Below are 20,908 nucleotides of genomic sequence, written 5' to 3'. Positions count from 1 at the left end.
CAGAGGGATGGAGGTAAATCAAGTTCTACGAAGCAGAGAACAAACTCTAGGGAAAAGTTAATTCACTTGGAGAAGGAATCTGTTCCTATTGCCTTTGAGGACACTTTTAGACACCTTTAATATATTGAGTACTTTTTTATTGGTGTTCATCATAAACAAGAGACCCACAAATACATCCCAGAGGTGAATTTTTGGTCTAATTGATCATGATTGCCATTAAATAATCTGGTAAAAGCCCACAAAATGGAACTTAGAAAGACAGAAAAGCAAAAGACAACACAGGTCTTTGTGCAGAGTTCATACTTGAACTTCAACAACACGGAACAAGTAACTTTGTTAAAATGTACAATTAAAGAATTGATTGTACTTGAGGGTCCATATGGATCATCCGGGATCTTGTTAAAATGTTGATTCTGGGGACGCCTGGGTGGCTCAATTGGTTAAGCGTCTGCCTCCAGCTCGGGTCATGATCCCAGGGTCCTGGGATCGAGTCCTGCATCGGGCTCCCTGCTCAGCAGGGAGCCTGATTCTCCCTCTGCCTGCTCCGCATGCCACTCCCCCTGCTTGTGTGTGCTCTCTCCCCCTCTGACAAATAAAGTCTAAAAAAAAATTGTTTAAAAAAATGTTGATTCTGATTCATCGATCTGGGTGGGGCCTAAGACTCTGCATTTCTAACAAGCTCCAAAGGGATACTGATGCTGTTGGTCCTCGAAGCACACTTTGGCTAACAAGGACCCACACAGGTACTCTTTGGGACGCCTTGGTAGCCACGCGAAGTTAGACGTAGTTTAACTTATCCACACCTACCTACCAGTTTATAATGAAAGCAAGTCTCAGAACTAGCTATTTCACAAAAGAACATTTATTAGCCACAGGGCACAGAACAGTCTTAAGGCAAATGCAAAAGGCAGAGTGAAGTCACAGCCCTGCCTTTGTGAGTGCTCGGCGGATGGGCCTCACAACGCACACTAGCCCAGGCCCCTCTAACACAGTGGTTCTCAGAGTGCGGTCCCTGGACCAGCAGCATCAGAATCACCTGGAAACTTGTTAAGAGATGCACGTTCTCAGACTCTCTCCAGATCTACGGAATAAGAAAATCTGGGAGCAGGGTCTGGGAATCTGCTTTTTAGCTCGCGGCCCCACCCCGGTAATTCTGATGGATGCTCAAGTTTGAGAATCGCCGCTCTAACAGCAGGATCCTGTGGAGCATCTCACTGAATTCAGGCAACCAACAGTTCAGTGAACTACAGGTGGACATTTTGGAATCCAGCCCAGGGCACCGTTTCTGTAGGTGGAGAGCCTGATCGATTCTTCTCATATCCTCATAATCAAAGGGCAGAGACTGTGTCTAAACCCGTTTCAACAGTCCTCCTCTTTGGCAAACCACTAATACCACCAAAGCAAACCTGTCTAACATTAATTAGGATAATTTATGAATCCCTTGGTGGAATCGGAGCTAAATATAGCTGAAGTACTTAGGGTGGCCACCTCTGGGGTGAGGCTTTTTTGATGAATTGCTAGCCAACCACCCCTAGAGCGTGCGTGCCTGATTAAGACAGCTGACCACCTCTGCAGTGTAACTTAAGCTAACACACACACACACACACGCACACACACGTCATATTGTACTGTCCACTTGAGGGTTTACTTTAAACTCTTAAAATGTGCTTTATGAAGGTGTCATCTACACACAATAAAATGCATCCCTTTGAAGTGTATAGGTAGAGTTTTGACAAATGCATACACTCAAAAACCTCCACACCAATCAAGATATGTAACATTTCAATCACCTAAAAAATAACCTTGTGTTTTTTTAAAGTCTGTTACCCACCCCGACCCCCCACTCCAGGCTGCCAACGTAGTGGTCTTCTGTCAGCGTAGGAGAGATTTGCCTGTTCTAACTTTTCACATAAGTGGTGTCCACCAGTATTTCCTCTTCTCATCTGGCTGCTTTTACTCAGCACCATCAGTTCTGCGGGACGGTTGATGTTGGTGAATTATCAGTATTTAGTTCCTTTTCACTGCAGATGAGTGTCCCACGGTAGGACTCTGCCACAGTCTGTATTCCTTCTCCTGATGATTTGTTGCCAGGTTTTCGCTGTTAGGGGTAAAGTTACTACTTTGGACACTCACATACACATCTTTCTGTGCACATGTCTGTATTTCTTTGGGGTAAATCTCCAGGAGTGGAATATTTGGGTCCGAAGAGAGATGTATGTTTAATTCCGTAGGAAGCTGCTGAACTGGTTTTCCAAAGTGGAAATACTGGTTTACGTTCCCACCGGCACTGTGTGAAGAGTTCCAGTCACTCCACATCCTCGCCAGCATTTAGTACTGTCCGTTTTTTGGGGTTTCTTTATTGTCAGGCTGGATATTTTCAAATACATGACAGACATTGTTCTTCTGTCCCCTAATTTCAGTTGAGGTGTTTGCGTTAGGTCTCGGCAAAGGCCCTACAGCTAATGATGTTGACCCGGGCAACTTGGATACGCATGACCTCATTTCTCTTTCCTGAGCCCCGGTCAGAATTGGTTTTGCGGCTGCCATGTGATTGTGGCAGTTGGACATTTGCTGGTGTGTTTTGTTCTCTCTCTCTCTCTCGTTCGTCTGCTCATTTATTCATTCTGTCTGTCGGTTGTTCAATAGCTGTAGTAGACTTGCTTTTTCAGAGAGCAGTTGTCTATTAAGTCCCTGGGAAGAAGTAGGAGACAGAGTACTTGTCCTCAAGGAGCTTTTTGGAACTGGGTTCCCGAAACCCAGCTCCACAGACATGCCAGCAAAGACAGAAAGCCCAGTGTATTTCAAGGCTTGCACACACTTGAGTGAGGGCATCATGGAAATAAAGCTCAGGGCTGGGTCAGGCGAGTGGGGGGCTTGATAGACAGGTGGCTTAGAAACCGCAGTAGCAGAGATTGTTGAGACGTTCATCTGTGCTCAATATTAGACTGGTGGCACCTTAGAATATAAACTAAATGTTTATTTTAGTCCTGATTACATTTTAAAATACATCTCATGCGCGCAGACACACACATACGTTGGATAAAAAATTCTGAAAATGTTGACGGTGCCTCTCTTTGTGTCATGGGATTATGGGTGATTTGTTTACTGGATTTTATATTTTTCTTTGATTTCGAAGTTTGCCACAGTGAGCACGTGTAACTTTTACAATCAGAAAAAAATATTAAAGGGTGGTGGGTGTTAAGGAGGGCTCGTGTTGTGATGAGCACCGGGTGTCGTATATAAGTGATGAAGCACTAAATTCTGTACCTGAAACTAGTACTGCACTGTTTGCTAACTGACTGGAATTTGAAGAAAAACTTGGGAAAAAACACGAATATCATCAGCGAAATAAATCCAAGACTAATTCCTTAAAGCCTAGAGCTCTTCCACTGTGATTTTAAATTACACAAACATGCTTTTCATGTACCTGAGATCTTTGTCTTAAACTTTTATCTTTTTTAGAAGGCCTCCTCTATTTTCATTAATGAAATGTTCTTTTCAATAAAAAAGTCATCTCTACTTAAACCGCAGACCCCCCAAAAGTATGATATTGCCGCTTGATTGTTTGCTAAGTTCTAATAGCTATTTCAAAAATAACCTTCCTTGTTCTCTTGAATCTTGTGTAGCAAAGATCCTCTCCAGTAGAACTGAGGTTATCGTCTAGAAGAAAAAAAAAAAAATGCCTGTCTGTCTCTTCCCTTTCAGGAACAAGGAACATGGATGCCCAGTGTACTCATTCATAGAATTTAGCTTGCGTGATCATCAGACAGCAAAGAGACTGTTTGTTTGTTTGCTTGTTTTTGCTTTTTCCCCAAATTGGCAGAATTTTCACCTCCCAAAATGTGGGGCATATGTACAAGAGATTTTCCTAAGTTACTGTTGTTGTTGTTTCCAAAACAGTGGGAGTTTTTGTGCTTTCTGTTGAAATAACAAATGATCTTTGTTTTGTCCCTTTTTTCCTCAGCTGACCTGAATAATGTCAGGTTCTCAGCTTATAGGACCGCCATGAAACTCCGAAGACTGCAGAAGGCCCTTTGCTGTGAGTATTAACTGGTGCCTGAAACACATGATGGTGCCTCTTGGCTTAAAAAAAAAAAAAAAAAAAAAAAAAAAGTGGGTCCAGGGGTATTTCCGCTTGGAGAGGGGAGAAATAGCTCTCGCAAGTCCAGCTGTAACATAGAATTCCCTTTTTAAAAATCTCTTTGGCCTCGTGTGCCCTGAACGGTTTTGTTAGACTGTTAAGAATCTCTCCTGTCACCATTCATTCCTCAGCTACTGATGTTGAATTGATAAGATATTGATAATTTATATTTTCCAACTAAGGGCACTGGCATCCAGAGTTACCTTTATGAAACTTGAAATCTTTCCCCCTCTCCTACCTTTATTTCTTCTTCTAAAATGTATTTTAATGGTAGAAGACTACATCTGCCTTAGCCAAACCACATTGCGCAGGTGTGAGTAGGTTATTAGCTTGAATGCCAGGGTTCGGATGGATGCCATGATGGAGGACAGATGACAGGTTAGTTTCTCTGCTTTTGCTCATTATCATACAGCAGTGGGGGAAATCCGGAAGTGTCCTGTAGTTCCATGTCTCCATCTCATGGTTTATGTATAACCATCCGTTATCATCACAGTTAATTAGAACATGTTGTTTGAAGACCTGATTGATGATAGAGCCATGAAACAGACAGGCATTGCCCCAGTCCCTACCCTGATGGCCCTTGTAGTCTAATGAGGGAGATTGAGGGTGTCCATAAAGTCTGGAGACATAGGTGAATGTATATAAGATCATTGTGAATGTGCACAGTCTGTTAAAAAAGAGAAATCAAGTGATACCGTGTCTTTGCCACACTTGATGGGCACCTGGAGGAAAAGTGAAGAGATGGTTTCAAAGGCCTATATTTAGCCGTGTGACAGTGGAAGAACGGGGTACTATGAGAACAGCTAGTTGCGGGGGTGAGGTTCAGAGAGGCTTTGCTGGAAGAGGTGGTACCTACGCTCTGTGCGTCCCAGAGGGTTAGTAGAGCTCACTCTAGGAGGAGTGTTCTAGTCAGAAGGAATAGCGCGTGCTGATGCCTTCAGGAACTGAAAGTGCTTGAGCACAGCGGGAGCACAGAGTCCCAAGGAGGGGTTGTGGTGAAACATTTGGTGGAGAGAGAAGTGGGAGGTGGATTGTAAAAGGTTTTTCAAATTTATGTCAAGAATTGAGAGGTCAGTGGGGAGCCACGCAAGGGGGTGACACAATGGGATTTTCCTTGAGAAAGGTCATCATGGCCGTGCAATAGAGTGTGGATTGAGGGCGGGAGTTGTGCAGCCGATGAGAGGGACTGGTGGAGCAGTTCTGGGCACTGGAGGAAAGGAGAGAATTGGAGACAACTGAGACACACGTAAGAGGTGACATTGACAGGCCTTAGTGATGAACTTGATAGGGTGGGTGAGGGGAACTCAAGAGAAGCTATGAGGTGCTCGCTTGGGGGAATGGTGCACTTGCCTGGGAGAGGTGGACGTGAAGCTGTGATGCTCAGGAGAAATAGACAAATAATATTTAGGACTCTTCAGCATGTAGAGGCTCAGGGAGAGCGTGCACAGGAAGAGGAGAGTATGTAGGCTGTAAGAGGGAATTGCCAAGAAGTGGCCAGAAGGGGAGAAGGAAGATACCAAGAACTCTAGTGCCGTGTACTGTGTGGGAGGAAAGAAGTGGCCGGCCACCAGGGGCAGGTGGGCGGGGAGGTCAGCATGGAGTTGGTGCAAGTGGCCATTGGATTTAGCAACAAGGAGGTCCTTACTAACTTCAGTGGGATTCTCAGAAGCACGGTGGAGATGGCGAGGTGGGCTTAAAAGTAAATCGGAAGCGGATGTAAAGACCATACCGCCTGGTCGGTATGGTCAGTTCTTGGAGAAATTTAGTTTGAAAGGGGGAGGGAAAGGGGGGTGGCAGTTGGCTGCCATGGACGGAGGCGTTAATGAAGTATACATACTTATAAGTTGAGAGACACTTGAGTCCATTTAAATGAAGACGAGAAGAAGAGAGAACAAGATAATAAAAAATGGGACTTCTCAGAGCATAGGGGAGGTAATCTAGGAGCCAAGAGAAAGCAGGGGCACCTCTCTTCCACTGTAATGGGGGGAAGAGGGCGAGGCAGGGATCTGTGCAGGTCCGGGTAGCTAAGGAGATCTAGGGACCGGAGGGTGCAGGAAGCCATGTGGAGGTTTGTTTTCTGCGTGGAGATAGAGTTCCTCTGCCGCATTGGGAGCGGAGGGTGATAGGGTTGTGAGTGGGTTCACCTTTCTGGAGAAGAAGAGAGAAGAGGGCTGATGTGAGCAGGAGTCCAGTGCACTCGGTGTTCTGTAGCAGTACCAAGCTGCGCGGGTGTGGGATTGCTCCGGGCTCACTCAGTACTCAGGAGCCGGATGGGTCCATCGCAGGTGGGTACGTGACAGCTGGGCAAGAGAGGGGGGGATTTGGGCAAAAGAGTGGTTAAGTGGCTGAAGTGCTGTCTGTCAAGGCCACGTTGTCACGTGGAAGATGGTAGTCAGGAGGTAGAGGGATCAAGGGGCTGACTGTTGAGGGAGGCATAGGAAGAGGTGGTGTGGAAGTAACTGGAAGGCTGGCAAGTTGTGGTCAGAGAGTAGCATAGCTAAACATTGTTTCACGAGTGGAACAGGTCCAGGTGACTGCGTCTTGGCTATGACCATTTGAGTGGGTGGTGTAGATGTGAACTTGCATGGAGATGAAACAGGAAGTTAGGGGAGTGAGTCAAGAGTGATGGCCCAGTCATCCCTGCCCATGTTGAAAACATCCAGAATCGGGGCCAGAACCAGGCAAGAGAGAACTGTGAACCTGGGCTGCCAAGCCTTCAGGAATGAAGGCGCCTGACCAGAGGTCTGCAGAGGCTAACAGGCAGTCAAGGACGGTTGCTGGCGTGTGGCTTTTTACCCAGAGAGGGAGAAGAAATGTTCCAGAAGTTAAATTACTTGGGAGGAGAGAGTCAGCTTTTCCTCTTTATCTGGGCCTCTCCAGTCCTTAGCCCAAAGCCCAGCACACGGTAGGTAGGGTTTCATATGTTTCTATGGAATGGATGCATGAGCAAAAGTAAATTGAGGCTTCCATTTCTTTACAGCTTATAGTCTGAAGCTATCGTTTTTTCAGCTATATAGCTGCCCAAGTTTAAGTGGTTTTTAAAGGTCTCCCCAGACCTGGGATTTCCTCAGGGACCTGTTAATGTACCGTAGCTGGAAAGAGGCCCATTGGGGTGGGGCGGAGTCGGAGAGCTGGGCGGAGAAAGTCTTCTGCCTCTTTTTCTTCTCTTGGCCCTGCCCCATCCCAGAGATAATGCTTTCCATTGATAAAGGGGTAATTATGAACCTGTTACTGTAAAGCATTATTAGAATAGAGTATCATCCTGTGAGATCCTAAAAGTTCAAAAGAGATAATCAGCTGTTTCAGGTTATACTTTGAAAAAGCCCAGAAGTAGACAAAATGGAAAACCTTCTGGTGACTGTCCTTTTCTGTAATGTTGCTTTGTCCCTTGGATTTAGGCATTACCCACTGCTGCTGTTAAAAAATAATTCTGTTCATAAATATCTCATTTTATCATTTCAGTTTATGTTAAAATTTCCAATAAATGTTGGGAAAATGGGGGAATTTGATATTACAAAAAAGTTTGGCCGTTTGAGGTTATATCCTTGGAGTAGAGTTAAGCTCTGAGGGTAGGATGTAGAATTTCCACTTTGAAACAGATTTGAAATTCTCAGCCTTTGCTTCCTGAGCATGACTTTTCTCCCATTTGAAAAAGATTTAGGTACAGCCAAATTAGGGTGTGTATTTACCTAAATTATATACTGGATTCTCAAGAATGGCAGGAGAGTTCAACATATCGTATGATTACAGAATGAAGAGTTCGCCAGGCCCTTTATTCTTGAAAACATGTGTGGTCACATTACTTAACTAACCATTCAGTAGATATTTACGAATTTCCTCTTAATTTGATGTTTGCTTAGGTTTATCTTCTGGCCTTTCTGTCATTTCGGTGCCTGCAAAGCCATGATCAAGAGCTATTGTCTGTGGTACAGGCAAATAAAACTTGGCCTGGCTAGCTCTTCCAACTGAAGGTCGCTTCTACCAACCTTGGCTTTAATGAAAACTAATGATGTTACCTCAGTGATGTCCTCATGCCAGGGAAGAGTTTGAATTACTGATGTTTTAGGAAATAGGCAGCGCTCCTGCTATTACGCTTTTGGTCGTCTTTTTGCACTTTGCTATCAAAGCTTCAATATTGCAGAAACCCGAATAACATGATTTTATCCACTATCAAGAATTTGCTATTTAAGTTGCAAGCTTCACCATTGGCCTGTAATGTCCCCAGTTTGTAATCGGTTTAATGTTGCATGACTCCATACTGCCTTTCAACGCACTGTGAGTGAAAATGAAACTCGGCAGAAAAGCAGAGACAAAGAGAAAATCTTGGTAAGAGGGATTTGTAAGCTGCTTCCTACGGCTGATACCCCCCCCCCCCCCCCGCCCCCGAGAGTTAGGAGGAATATAATCTAAGCTTTTTCTTGGTCGGTCTCTAGTTCTGATGACATCCTAAAGGTGTGTGGCTTCTACAATTAAAAATTTAGCCAACTTCTGGGGCGCCTGGGTGGCTCGGTCGTTAAGCGTCTGCCTTCGGCTCAGGTCATGATCCCAGGGTCCTGGGATCGAGCCCCGCATCGGGCTCCCTGCTCCGCGGGAAGCCTGCTTCTCCCTCTCCCACTCCCCCTGCTTGTGTTCCCTCTCTCGCTGTGTCTCTCTCTGTCAAATAAATAAATAAAATCTTTAATAAAAAAAAAAAATTTAGCCAACTTCTAAGAGCAGATATAAAAATGCACTTAACAAAGCATATGTATTTAGTTTATTAGCGCATGGTGGGTTGGAGAGCCCAAACCATAGGGCTAAAGGTACTGCAGTTGATAAATGTGACAGATACTCTGCAAACAAGAAATAGCGATCAATTTGCTTCTGTTCAGCAACGGAATCGCATAGTAGAGAGATTTTGTACGGCCTGAAGTTACCTGAATAAAGTCACGGCTGCCCGACTCACCCTCACTACAAAGCAGGTGAAAGACTTGCTCCCTTGGTGAAACCACTTGCTCCCCTGGTGAAACCACCTCACCTTTTGAGAGGGCACCGGGGGTGGCCTTTGACAGGGTCCCGTGGCTAACGAAGACCTCCAGGACCCACAACAGCGTAGCTTACACGTCTTCGGTCTAGTGCAGGGAAAGGCCCCAGTGAGGCCCCAGCCTGAAAGCCAGGATGTGTGTCCACAGCCACAGGCTGCCTCGTGGCAAGGCGGCCCGAGACGCCAGGGTCATTATCTTGTCCGGGCCCCACAAAAGTCCATTTTTCTCATATAGGTGAGAGGTTCTTTTTCACATAGGTGAGAGGCCAGGTCTTATTCGCAACAATCTTGAGGACCAGAGCCAAGAGAATTTTCTCAGCTTCCGTGGTCTCACAGATACCGGTGCCCCAAGAGAGGGCTCCTATGATAGAAGCTCTCTTGCTCCCAGGGGAAGTACTGTAGTCCTTTTTCAAATGTGTCCAGTACCCATGAGGTGCACACTAGGGGAGGAATGGTTGGCCTGGAGTGGTGGTGCGGAAGCTCTTTTAAGGAGCATCTTGGAGCTTCCCTTTCCAGTCACCGTTCTAGGGGGCTTGCCATCCTTAACCTTCCTTCCGGAGTTGGGTGCCCTCCAAGTGCTGTTTTTGCACCAGGAGGGCTTTCCCATCAATGTATCTATCTTTTCCCATTCAGAGCCAATTCTATCTGGCCGGGGATTCCTTGCCCAGCTCCTTACTCACCTTTTATTCTCTTCTATTTTGCTCGGCCCCATGCTCTGTGGTCCACCAGACACATTGTTGCCATTGTGTACTCACATCTTTACTATAACTGGGAAATAAATGTGAGATGCAAACATGTCCAGTCACGCAGGCTAACATCATATGAGTCGTCATCGCTCCTAAATAGTTGTTAGTGTGCTTATGCCACAGAAATTTCTCTAATTGTCCGCATCACATTTCTGGCTTTTCAGTCACGGGGATGTGGGCCCACCAATTTAGGCTTATATTCTTAGTGATCAGAGTGTTCCTGTTGTCCCTCCACCCATTTGTGGCTTTCCTCACATACCACGGGTCAAATAGCTATTTTTTTTACACATAATATTTGTGACAAATGAGATGTATAGCATTTGAACCTTCTACCATATACCCAAGACCTTTCTTAAACCTTCAACATCACAGTGGCCACACAATATTCTTTCAGATTATCATAAATCAGTGTTCTCCAGATTCGACTGGGTAAATATTCCCACAGGATGCTTTTCAGCACAAGTCCTTAATAACAGATGTGTCCTGTGAAACAAGAACCAAAAGACATAGCTACTTCAGTTTTGCTCCGCGGACTCCTGGTTATAATCAGAACTCAAATCTCTTCATCCAGTGTGTTCCATAGATTGGCCAGATGCCCTCTTCACTTCTGGACTCTCTCCCCCACCCTGCTTCTTGACTCTTAAAAGAGACAGTTGACTCATAGCTAAGGGAGCATATATTTTTTAAATTTTTTATTGTTATGTTAATCACCATACATTACATCATTAATTTTTGATGTAGTGTTCCATGATTCATTGTTTGTGCATAACACCCAGTGCTCCATGCAGAATGTGCCCTCTTTAATACCCATCACCAGGCTAACCCATCCTCCCACCCCCCTATATTTTAAGCCTCTTTCTAGGCACCAGTGATGTTGGGTTTTTCTCTTTTGTAACACCCAAGGCATGGCTTTGTTCCCTTCAGTAACAATCTGACCTTTCTTCCTCATCATTAATTTTAGTCCAAACCTTCCACCCATACACGAAGTATGTCCCTTGGGTTCAGCCACTTGGCTCGTGCATATTGAGCTGGTGGCAAGATGAGGCCTAGTGGGGCTTCTCCTTCAATCTCCTCCCAATGGTAAAGGGTCAGATTAGGTTAGTACAGAAAAACGGGGTTACCTTGTTTCTATGCAACAAAACATTTGTGGACAATCAGCTCCAGCTAGTTGAGGGGTGGGGAAGGAGTAATCCATTGCATCAGTCCCTGTAGAATTCTTACACTTACGTTCCAACTAATAGCCATAATATCCTGTTTCAGAATATTACCAGCCTTTGAGACACTCAACTGTAGCCTCAGTCCAGGGACTGCTAGGTATGGCATTGAAAAAGAAAATGTGGTGAAGTCAGAAACACCTGTAAGTCCCCCACTTGAATTATCTTAATTGTAAGTGGTCTCACAGGTGTAGCGCATTTATCAAAGTGAGAGTTACCCAGGTTCCTTTGGTTAGATCTCCACCTGCAGGCCAGAGAGAGTGAAACTCATCTGAAGGAGATCTGAACTTCTTAAGAGCTTTGCCAATACATCCAAGGAACAGAATTTTTAGATGACCTGTTCTTTGCTGTCGGCTTGCAGTTCCTTTCTAATCGATTCTATTAGCTCCTCTGGTTCAGGTTCTACCGTTTCTAGATTCCACTAGAAAGTTCTGTCATCGATAACCAGTGTCAAAGCCTGTGCTACTAAAAATCAAGGGTAGCTTGGCAACAAGCATCAACGGCTCATTTTCATCCTTTCTATCAGAATCCTCTTTTTTTTCTTTTTCAGTAATACTGTAGCCATATTTTTAAGCTAAGGATCAGTTGGGGGGTCTCCTAAACAATCTCACGCCTGACACTGATTGCAGTGGGAGTAGCAGTCGGGGCTCAGTTGCTAAAGAAGACTCACGGAACCCAAATGACAGTGTTTAAAAATTTACAGTTCATTATAGGAAAAGGCTAGAATATGCCATCAGCATTAAAAGCAGGATCAAAACCACAGGCTGCCTCACAGCCTAGGGTCCGGAGAGGCCCGGTGCAAGCCCAGCGTGCCCGCTCTCTGGAAGGGCGGTACCAGGATGCACTTTCTCTCTTGGATCAAGAACCACCGATGTGAGTACAAACCACTTTGGAAACCAGGGAGCATGTAGTGGAGTCTCATACAGGGTTTCTTTTCTTTCTTTCTTTCTTTCTTTTTTTTTAGATTTTATTTATTTATTTGACCAACAGAGACATAGCGAGAGAGGGAACACAAGCAGGGGGAGTGGGAGAGGGAGAAGCAGGCTTCCCACTGAGCAAGGAGCCTGATGCAGGACTCAATCCCAGGACCCTGGGATCATGACCTGAGCCGAAGGCAGACGCTTAACGACTGAGCCACCCAGGCGCCCCTCATACAGGGTTTCTTAAAGCCTTCTGGTAACCTGGGCATATTCTTCCCACGTAGCCGGTCCCATACCCTGCGAGCTTCATGGGTCTCCCCCAAACCAGGTAAAAACAGTCAGTGTTACTTCTACCAATAAACAGTAATGATAAGCCGTAACCCATGGCTACAGATCAACACAGTAAGGCACTTCTTTTCATTGCTTTGATCAAGGCTCTGCATTGTGTAGCCTTTTAGCAAAAAAAAAAAAAAAAAAATCTTAGGCCAACTCCAGAGCCTTTGAAATTAACCCTCACAGCACAGATAACCACATCAAAGTGCCCCGACTTTCTTGCTGGGCAAAGATGTGCTGGGAAAGTCCTTCAGCCTGAAGTGTCAGCTGCCTGGAGAATGGCATGACATCACCGGCAGCCTCCTCTTCCCACAGGTGCCCGCTGCCTGGGCACGAGCTGGCAGGCACACAGCGCTTGTCCCCCGGCGCCCTCCCCTGTCTCTGCACAGATGAGGTTACGGGATTGTTGGTATATTAGCACAGAGTCTATGCATTGACCCATGGGATGAGCTTGGGGGTGATGTGGGCACCGTGAGATTTACTCTAACTGACTTTCTGGTGCTTCTCTTTTGTCCCACTGTTCTCCCTGGTAGAGAACTTGGGATGGTTTTCTTTTTCTGTCAAGTCTATAAGGGCACCTTCCGCAACCTCCCTTTGTGCTCTTCACTATGGACCTCCACGTGTCCTGCTGTAATTCCCAGAGGGAGGCTCCTTCTCTCTGGGCTCTGCTTTCTCAACTACAGACCGATTCTAAAGGTGCTTTCTAGTCCTCAGAGCCCAAGAGGCAGTAAAAGACAAAAAAAAAAAAAAATCGGCTTCAGCTCCTCACTTGTGGCATTTGTAGAAAGGAGTAGAGTTAGCATTGGAATCTAGAATGTTGAAAGGGCAATTACTCAGCAGCCAGAGCCCCAGGAGCCATTAATGGGATCCTGTGCTCAGTCTCCCCCCCCCCCCACACACACACACCGCTTCATTTTCTGTTTTTTCTGCTTTTCCTGAAGGACACAGAGGGTCCTGGAGAGCAAGTCTTTTTGTCCTGTCCCCACCCTCTCTCTGCCCCACAGCCCTCATGCGGAGGGACACCAATGAATGGCCCCTATTTCTCAGTTATGTCAAAACCTCTACTGTACAAATAATTTTTGAAAGAGTGGGTATCTTAGCACATGTTTGGTTTTTATATGGCTTTAAAATATAGTCCCTAGTAAGAAGATAAAGATATTCACCTCCCAATGGAAATTCCTAGTTTGAGGTTAAAAAAAAAAAAAAGTTACACAGAATTGTCTGCTGCTTGCTTTTTGAGGCTTCTAGAAACAGTGAATCATTATGTTTAATGTTTCATCAAAAAATCTCACTGTATTCTTTCAGATGGTCGTTTTGAACACTTAAGTGCATGTCTCTGTGGCAATTAAATTGTCCCTATCGATTTTCTCACCTCTTTTCAAGTGTGTAGTATTGGCTATGGATGTCGACTAGAAGTCTTTGAAAAAATTGTTCCACGAAAGGGGAATTCTGTTTGGTACGTTTGTGTTCTCCAGTCTTCTGTGAGGGCCCATTCTCCTTTTTTTTTTTTTTTTAAAGATTTATTTATTTATTTGAGAGAGCGAGAATGAGAGAGAGTACATGAGAGGGGGGAGGGTCAGAGGGAGAAGCAGGCTCCTGGCTGAGCAGGGAGCCCGATGCAGGACTCGATCCTGGGACTCCAGGATCATGACCTGAGCTGAAGGCAGTCGCCCAACCAACTGAGCCACCCAGGCGCCCCCCATTCTCCTTTTTAACCGCATCTGGTTTCAGCAGAGCTCACTGCGCAGTATTTCTCCCCTCACTGTGTCATCTCTGCTCCTGTTCTTCCAGAGCAGTTGCCTTGCTCCCCTCTGGAGCTATTTAGACTCCAAATTTTCTATTCTGTGTGTTACCCACTCACCTGTACAGAGATGAGAGTAGACTCGGTAAAAAGAAATTCGTGCCATGTTGCTACTTGGTTTGCTTCCATCACACGAGTAAATGAGACTCAGTACAAACCCGAGTCTACAAATTCTCCCTTGTTAGTTCTTGTATCCTTAGATGGAAGGCAAAATATTTATAATGATTAAGACAGAGTAACAAGAAAATAATAGAAAAACTTCAAACCACCCATAGCTTCCTTCAGTCTACAAAGAATCGCGCTGAGAATATTGACATTTGGAAGAAAGCCATTCCTCTCTTGCACTCACGGAGATGGTGAGCTGCTTTTTTAAATGTTCTCACCACCTGACCATTTGCCCCCTAAGCAAGTGCAGCACACAGAAGAGGAGGGGCTGAGAAAGTTGGGAGTCCGCTGTCTGTGTCCCTCTCCCCAGGCTGCCTTGTAGCCCGTGCTTGCTGGGCCCTTCCCTCCTCCGGGCCCCCTGCCTTTTTCCATTATTATTATTTTTTTTTTTTATTCTTCATTCTTTTTCCTACCTGCCTCCCTCTCAAATCAAGCTATGTTCTTTCCTACCACTTTAAATAAATTCTCGGCTTCCATGTAAAGAGGTCATCTCTCTGTTTTGAGAGTATTTTAACACAAAAGGAGTGGGGCCTTTGCTTTGATAGGGTGAGTGCTAGTCCGGGGCATTTTCGGGAAAACTGCGTGGAAGCCACAGAGCTTTACTGACTGGGATGAAAGACAAAAACCCCTCCTGTTTCCACCACCAGGTCTCCTTCTGGCTTCCAGGGAAACTTCAAAGGTTACTATTTTTCTTTTTTAAAAGAGAAAAACGTGCATGACATAGGTATGAACCTGCAGAGGTATTAACCACTATCCCCCCCCCCACTTTAACGTTTAATTAGAACTCACTACAAATAACTAGTAAAATACATTGAAGTCTTAAATTTGCATCTGTTTAGCATCGGGCAAGCTGTTTACTGGCTGGGATGGCCCAGGTTTATCTGCAGCTACATTTAGAATTGTACTGTCTCCTCCCACTAGATGCGCTAGAGATTTACTTAATTACCATTGATTCTTTGTCTCCAAGGACTGAGAATTCAGACCAGAGTTTAAGTGTATAAGGTGTTAGAAAAGCACCCTTGCTGCCTTTCCAATTTGGCTAATAAATTGGCTTTAGAGAAAAGCATCTTCCCATGACATTTGGGAGTAAAGCTTGTGATTGAGGTCTTGCTTTTGTTAAATTTTTGTCTTGCAGCATATGAGTAAATAACACTTCAGAGCAAGGGAATCCACCCCCCCATCTTAGAAAGTTCTTAGAGGACTTGAAAAGTACGTTGTAAAATACAACTTGAAGGTGAGAGAAATAAGTGAGCCTCAAGTCTAAAAAATGAGTAGATTATGCAGTTACTTTAGTGTCTCTTTCGAAAATTTTAATGAAGTTGATGATTTTTTCACCTAATATTAAGGTAGCGCAGATTGTGAGGTGACTGAAATTTCAAGGTGAAAAACGCTTAATGATTACAAATGCATAGCTGGAAATAGAATTTACACAACCCTAACCATACAGATTAATCAAACTGACCTTCTCTAATACTAATCTGAAAAGGTATTGTCAGGAACTCTTTCAAAATGTCTAGTAAAACAGATTTTTTTCTTACTCAGAATGTGGAAATGACTCTGTTCCCATAGAACATTCTAGGTTCCCTGAACTCTCTCGCGAATACCCCTGTGCTTCAGGAATGGAAACTTTCCCCGCCCACATTTTTCACCCAGTGCCATCGAGATTTCACAATAACCTCAGATCCTGAATACTCCAGCCAGGAAACTTAGAGCTGGGGGGTGGAGACAAACCACTTTAAAGGAGGGTAGGGTTTACCTCCACAGCCTTCCACTCTACCAGCTGAGCTATCGAAGGGCACATGGATAAAACAGATGTGGTATATATATACAATGGAATAGTACTAGCCATCAAAAAGAATGAAATCTTGCCATTTGCAATGATGTGGATGAAATTAGAGGGTATTATGCTAAGTGAAATAAGTCAGTCAGAGAAAGACAAAGACCATATGATTTCACTCATGTGGAATTTAAGAGACAAAACAGGTCAACATAGGGCAAGGGAAGGGAAAATAAAGTAGAATAAAAACAGAGAGGGAGGCAAACCATAAGAGACTCTTAACTCTAGGAAACAAACTGAGGGTTGCTGGAGGGGAGGTGGGTGGCTGGTTGGGGTAACTGGGTGATGGGCATTAAGGAGGGCACTTGATGGAATGAGCACTGGGTGTTCTGTGCAACAGATGAATCACTAAATTCTACCCCTGAAACCAGTAGTACACTATTTGTTAACTAAATGGAATTAAAAAAAAATTTTTTTTTTTTTTAAAAAGAGGATAGGGTTTGGGTTTGATGTTCACTAAAGAGTACGAGACAACCCGACCAGGATTTTCCAAGGAAAGGGAAAAAGAGTGAAAGGAGGATTTTCCCCTCGGAATCACTTGTGATTTTTTGTGGCTTTTGCAGTGGATCTCTTGAGCCTGTCGGCGGCCTGCGATGCCTTGGACCAGCACAACCTCAAGCAAAATGACCAGCCCATGGACATTCTGCAGGTCATTAATTGTCTGACCACTATTTATGATCGCCTGGAGCAAGAACACAACAATCTGGTCAACGTCCCTCTCTGCGTGGATATGTGTCTCAATTGGCTGCTGAATGTTTATGACACGTACGTATGGCAAGCTCTTTACGGACTCCGCCACGGGAAGCTTAGTTTCCAGAATGGTGTGGGTGTAATTAGCATCACAACAGGGGCCCCAGTCTAGAAATACTGTCCTCAGGATGAAAGGTTCATGAAGCCCTGTGAGCCAGTGCTGTCCCTGTGATAAATCATTTTTGCATTCACTGAAGCTGAAAAATATTTGGATGAACTAGGAGGTAAGAGCTAGAATGTAGATTGCTCTCAGAAAACAAACAAAACCCTGAGATACTCATTTTTCATACTCATGTTTCAAATAGTAGAATGAGTCAGTGTGTAGCCTTTTCTTGCCTGTGTAATTTGAATTCCTCCATCCACCTCGGGGGCGGCTCCCACTCAGTGGCAGAAATGGGTGTGCTCTTGGGGATGCTGGCACACCTGTCACCAGATCTGAAGAGCGTTCGCTGATACTCAGGAGCTTTCTGCGGAAGATCGTGAATTGATAAGCCAAACAAAACGAGAACAAGCCCTTAATGGAGCCAACTCGGCTTCTCAAACCGAGGAAGTTTTATAGCGTTCGACAGTTTCTGTTCGACACCTCCCTTCATCACTCTTGGAGAGTACTTGTTTCTTTCTTTTGGATTGCACACAGGAGGTATCCCCAGCTCTTGTTTTCGTCTTGAGCTCACCGAAGGCAGTTGAGGAAGGTAGCAGACAGAATTGGTTTGAATTTTGACTGAATTCTTCTTAGACCTTAAAATGATTGCATGCCTCATTTCACATGCCAACGAGAACGTATCCCCCTTTGGAAATCTGGGAAGGTTTTCTGAGAAGAGTTGCATTTCCGCTGTTTTGCCTTTGTTGTAGATTTCTGCCACCTCTGTGATTAAAATGTATACTTTTTTCCTTGTCATTTTGATAAGGTAGTCCTTTTTGAATTCCAAGACCACCTGGCTGTTTAATTCTGATAATTATTTACCAAGCCCTTGAACATATTGGATTTTAATTGTGGATTACCCTTAACATTTGCTCTGATAAGGGTTTGTACTCAGGTGTTCCTTCACATACGTTTTGGCAGTGTGCTCTTTGCAGATGACGTCTGAGTATATAGAACTTCCCTTCTACCTGCCTCACAATTACTTGGGGACAGTTTTAACTCCTTGAAGACCTGAGTTACACTTTATGAAGTTTACTTGTTAAACTTTGATTTGCCTTTTTTAAAGAGGTGAAAAGATAAGGAAACCTTCCAATGATCGTAATTTGGTTAATGGATTAGGATCCTGTTTGACTAAGGGATTTAGTAAATTGTACCAGTTAAAAGTTGAGCACATTGTTCACCCAAAGTAAACCCAGTTGGGACATATTGTTTGCAGTTTTGAAGTGCTAGGTGGGAAAATTATTCTATAATCTCTCTCTCTCTTTAAGCACCATGTAAGGTTCACTTTCTTTCTCTAACAAGATAAAAGCTGCAAATTATTGAAAATCGTTTTCTACAAAATGGAACATTTTTCATTTTCGTGTTCCATTTTTTTGCCACAGATAAAATGAACCATTTATAAGTTTGTCATGAGGAATGCTTTATTTCAGCTTTATAGGAAAAGTGAAAGTGTAAACATATTTAAAACACCGATATAGCAATAGGTTGTTTTTAAATTGCTCTTTAAGATCATATATTTGAATGTTCTTTAATAGAGGATATCATATTTTTCTTAAGATAAATGTGTGTATTTTATAGTATGTGTCATGTCGCCTCAAGTGAGTGAGTGTCTTCTCAATCAAGGGCAGTCTGATGACAATCTGGGAGTGCTGGGTTTTTCTTGGGGGGCTTCAATAAGCACAGTAGGCAGTTTGTTGAGTAACCAAAATAATTTGGTGCACAGTAGTAATCCTTCCACTTACCAACTTAAACACCCAGGTGGCTCTCCATTGAATAGAAGGATATTTCTTACTCTTTTCATGTAGAGCTACTGTTACAATTCAAGTAAGGGCTTTTTTTTTTTTTTTTTAAAAAGGATTTTATTTATTTATCTGACCGAGACATAGAGAGAGAGCACAGATAGGCAGAGCGGCAGGCAGAGGGAGAGGGAGAAGCGGGCTCTCCGCGGACCAGGGAGCCCGACGCGGGGCTCGATCCCAGGACCCTGGGATCATGACCTGAGCCGAAGGCAGACGCTTCACCGACTGAGCCACCCAGGCGCCCCTAAATAAGGGCTTTTAAGAATCGAAAACTTGGTAAAAGTTCCTGGGTCAAAGTGGTCACATTTCCATTGCATTCTAGGCCATGAGCCAAATAGATAAGGCAGATAACAAAGATAGTACATAATGAATAGACAAGTTCTTAATAAGACCATCGGTTTCATACAGCAGTGGTCAGTAGAGTTCCCGTATCCAAGGGTTTGCTTTTCTTTCTTTTTTTTTTCTTAAGAAGTGTTTACCATCTACTAAAGTGTCAGTAATTGTTTTCTGGTTTGATTATTCATAATAGGGGACGAACAGGGAGGATCCGGGTCCTGTCTTTTAAAACTGGCATCATTTCTCTGTGCAAAGCCCATTTGGAAGACAAGTACAGATGTAAGTCATGTGTATTAACTCTGTTCTTTTATTAACGTTGGCTAATTACCCCAGTTTGAGATGGGGAATGCCTCGCATTGCGGTGACAGTGGGTTCCTCTTGTAAGTTACAGAACTGCTTTTTAGAGTGTCCTAAAACTTGGTTTGTGCTGTTGTCTGTCAAACATGAAATGGCAGGTATTTAAATAGAGAATGAGGATTAACTTCTCCAGTCCAAGTATTATTTTACATTACATCGACTGTGTCTGAATAAAACACATGTTCCTAGAGGATAAAGTCTGATTTCCTAACCCCTTTGTAGAAGTCAGAAAAATAAATGTGAAGGTTTAATCCATGCCCTTGCTTAGTCTTTGGATTCTTATTTAAAGAGTACTATCTGGCATTCGTGTTCCAGAAACATTGTTTATTTTGTAATCATCTTACTGCAAGTTGTACAGACATATCCACTTCTGTGACGTGACTAACATTTTATTACGTGAGACACAGATCGCTTGCCATTTCTTACAGGGTAAATATCACCTTATAGAATTTCCTTTTGGTTAACTCTTGGGTTCTTCGACTTAAACTGTGTGAATCCAAATGAAAAGCAAATGCTAGAGGAGCAATGGAAGCGAGCGTTCTTTCCTTTCCCATTGTGAAGGACTGTACTTGTTTTTCCCCTTTAAAGGCTCGTAAGAAGTCTTGATGGTAGGAATATTAAGCAAACCTCGCCTATCATGTCATTTCTCTTTTCCCCTAAGGTCTAGCCACACAGGGATGAGATGTGCTGAGCTTAAGGATGGGCAGGAGATAAAAGAGAATGAATTTCTCCAAAGCCCCTCTGTGTCCTACTGCTTATTTCCCCCCAGGAGTAAGCCACAAAATACACAGGCCCTTTTAGCTCTCACTTTTATGTCATTTTCACTTGAGTGTGGTTTTTTTTTTTTTTTTTTTTAATCCTCGGATCCAAAGAAAAAGAACTGAACGGCTTTCATTAACCATTTAAAAAGGTATTTTGGGTAAAGTAGAATATTTCTCTGGGTTTTCCTTCTTTAAATAGTGGAATTACTTACAGGTTAGTTTGTAATCTAACCTTATCAATGGTATGGTACCAGCCCATCGTAATACCAAAGGGAGCTTTGAGCCTGTGTTTCAAACGACTAAGAGGGAACTTGTTTTGAGGTTGGTGACACAAGAATATGAACTTCAAATTGGGATAGGTGAAGATAATTCATAACTTTGAAAAAAAATCTGTGCATGTGTATCGGCGAGATGGTAGAAGGCGTGCGTGCTGCCTCGCTGTTGTCATTGACATCTTAGATACCTGGTTAAAATATTCAAATAGAGTTTAAAATGTGCGTATGAAAAGGAAAAGCTTCCTTGAATTTCCTTTTGTTGGCAACTTTTCTTTGAATACAAGGTATGATTGAAATGATTTTATTTCTGA

At 43.7% G+C, this 20,908-nt stretch overlaps 1 protein-coding gene across 17 annotated transcripts in view; it reads left to right on the top strand.

Annotated features, from left to right (window-relative positions):
• The window catches only part of DMD (dystrophin), a 2,446,616-nt gene that overhangs the window by 2,336,201 nt on the left and 89,507 nt on the right, over nt 1-20,908 (top strand). For all 17 annotated transcript variants that reach the window (XM_032426633.1, XM_032426634.1, XM_032426635.1 and 14 more), the window contains 3 exons: nt 3,965-4,039; nt 16,741-16,942; nt 19,398-19,483. In XM_032426633.1, the coding sequence (XP_032282524.1) occupies nt 3,965-4,039; nt 16,741-16,942; nt 19,398-19,483 (363 nt within the window). The remainder of the gene's footprint in view (nt 1-3,964; nt 4,040-16,740; nt 16,943-19,397; nt 19,484-20,908) is intronic.

The sequence above is a fragment of the Phoca vitulina genome, unplaced genomic scaffold, assembly GCF_004348235.1.
Source record: "Phoca vitulina isolate PV1807 unplaced genomic scaffold, GSC_HSeal_1.0 scaffold35, whole genome shotgun sequence".
Lineage (NCBI taxonomy): Eukaryota > Metazoa > Chordata > Mammalia > Carnivora > Phocidae > Phoca > Phoca vitulina.
Note: the sequence above shows the minus strand (reverse complement) of the source record. Positions and strands in the feature narration are given on the sequence as shown.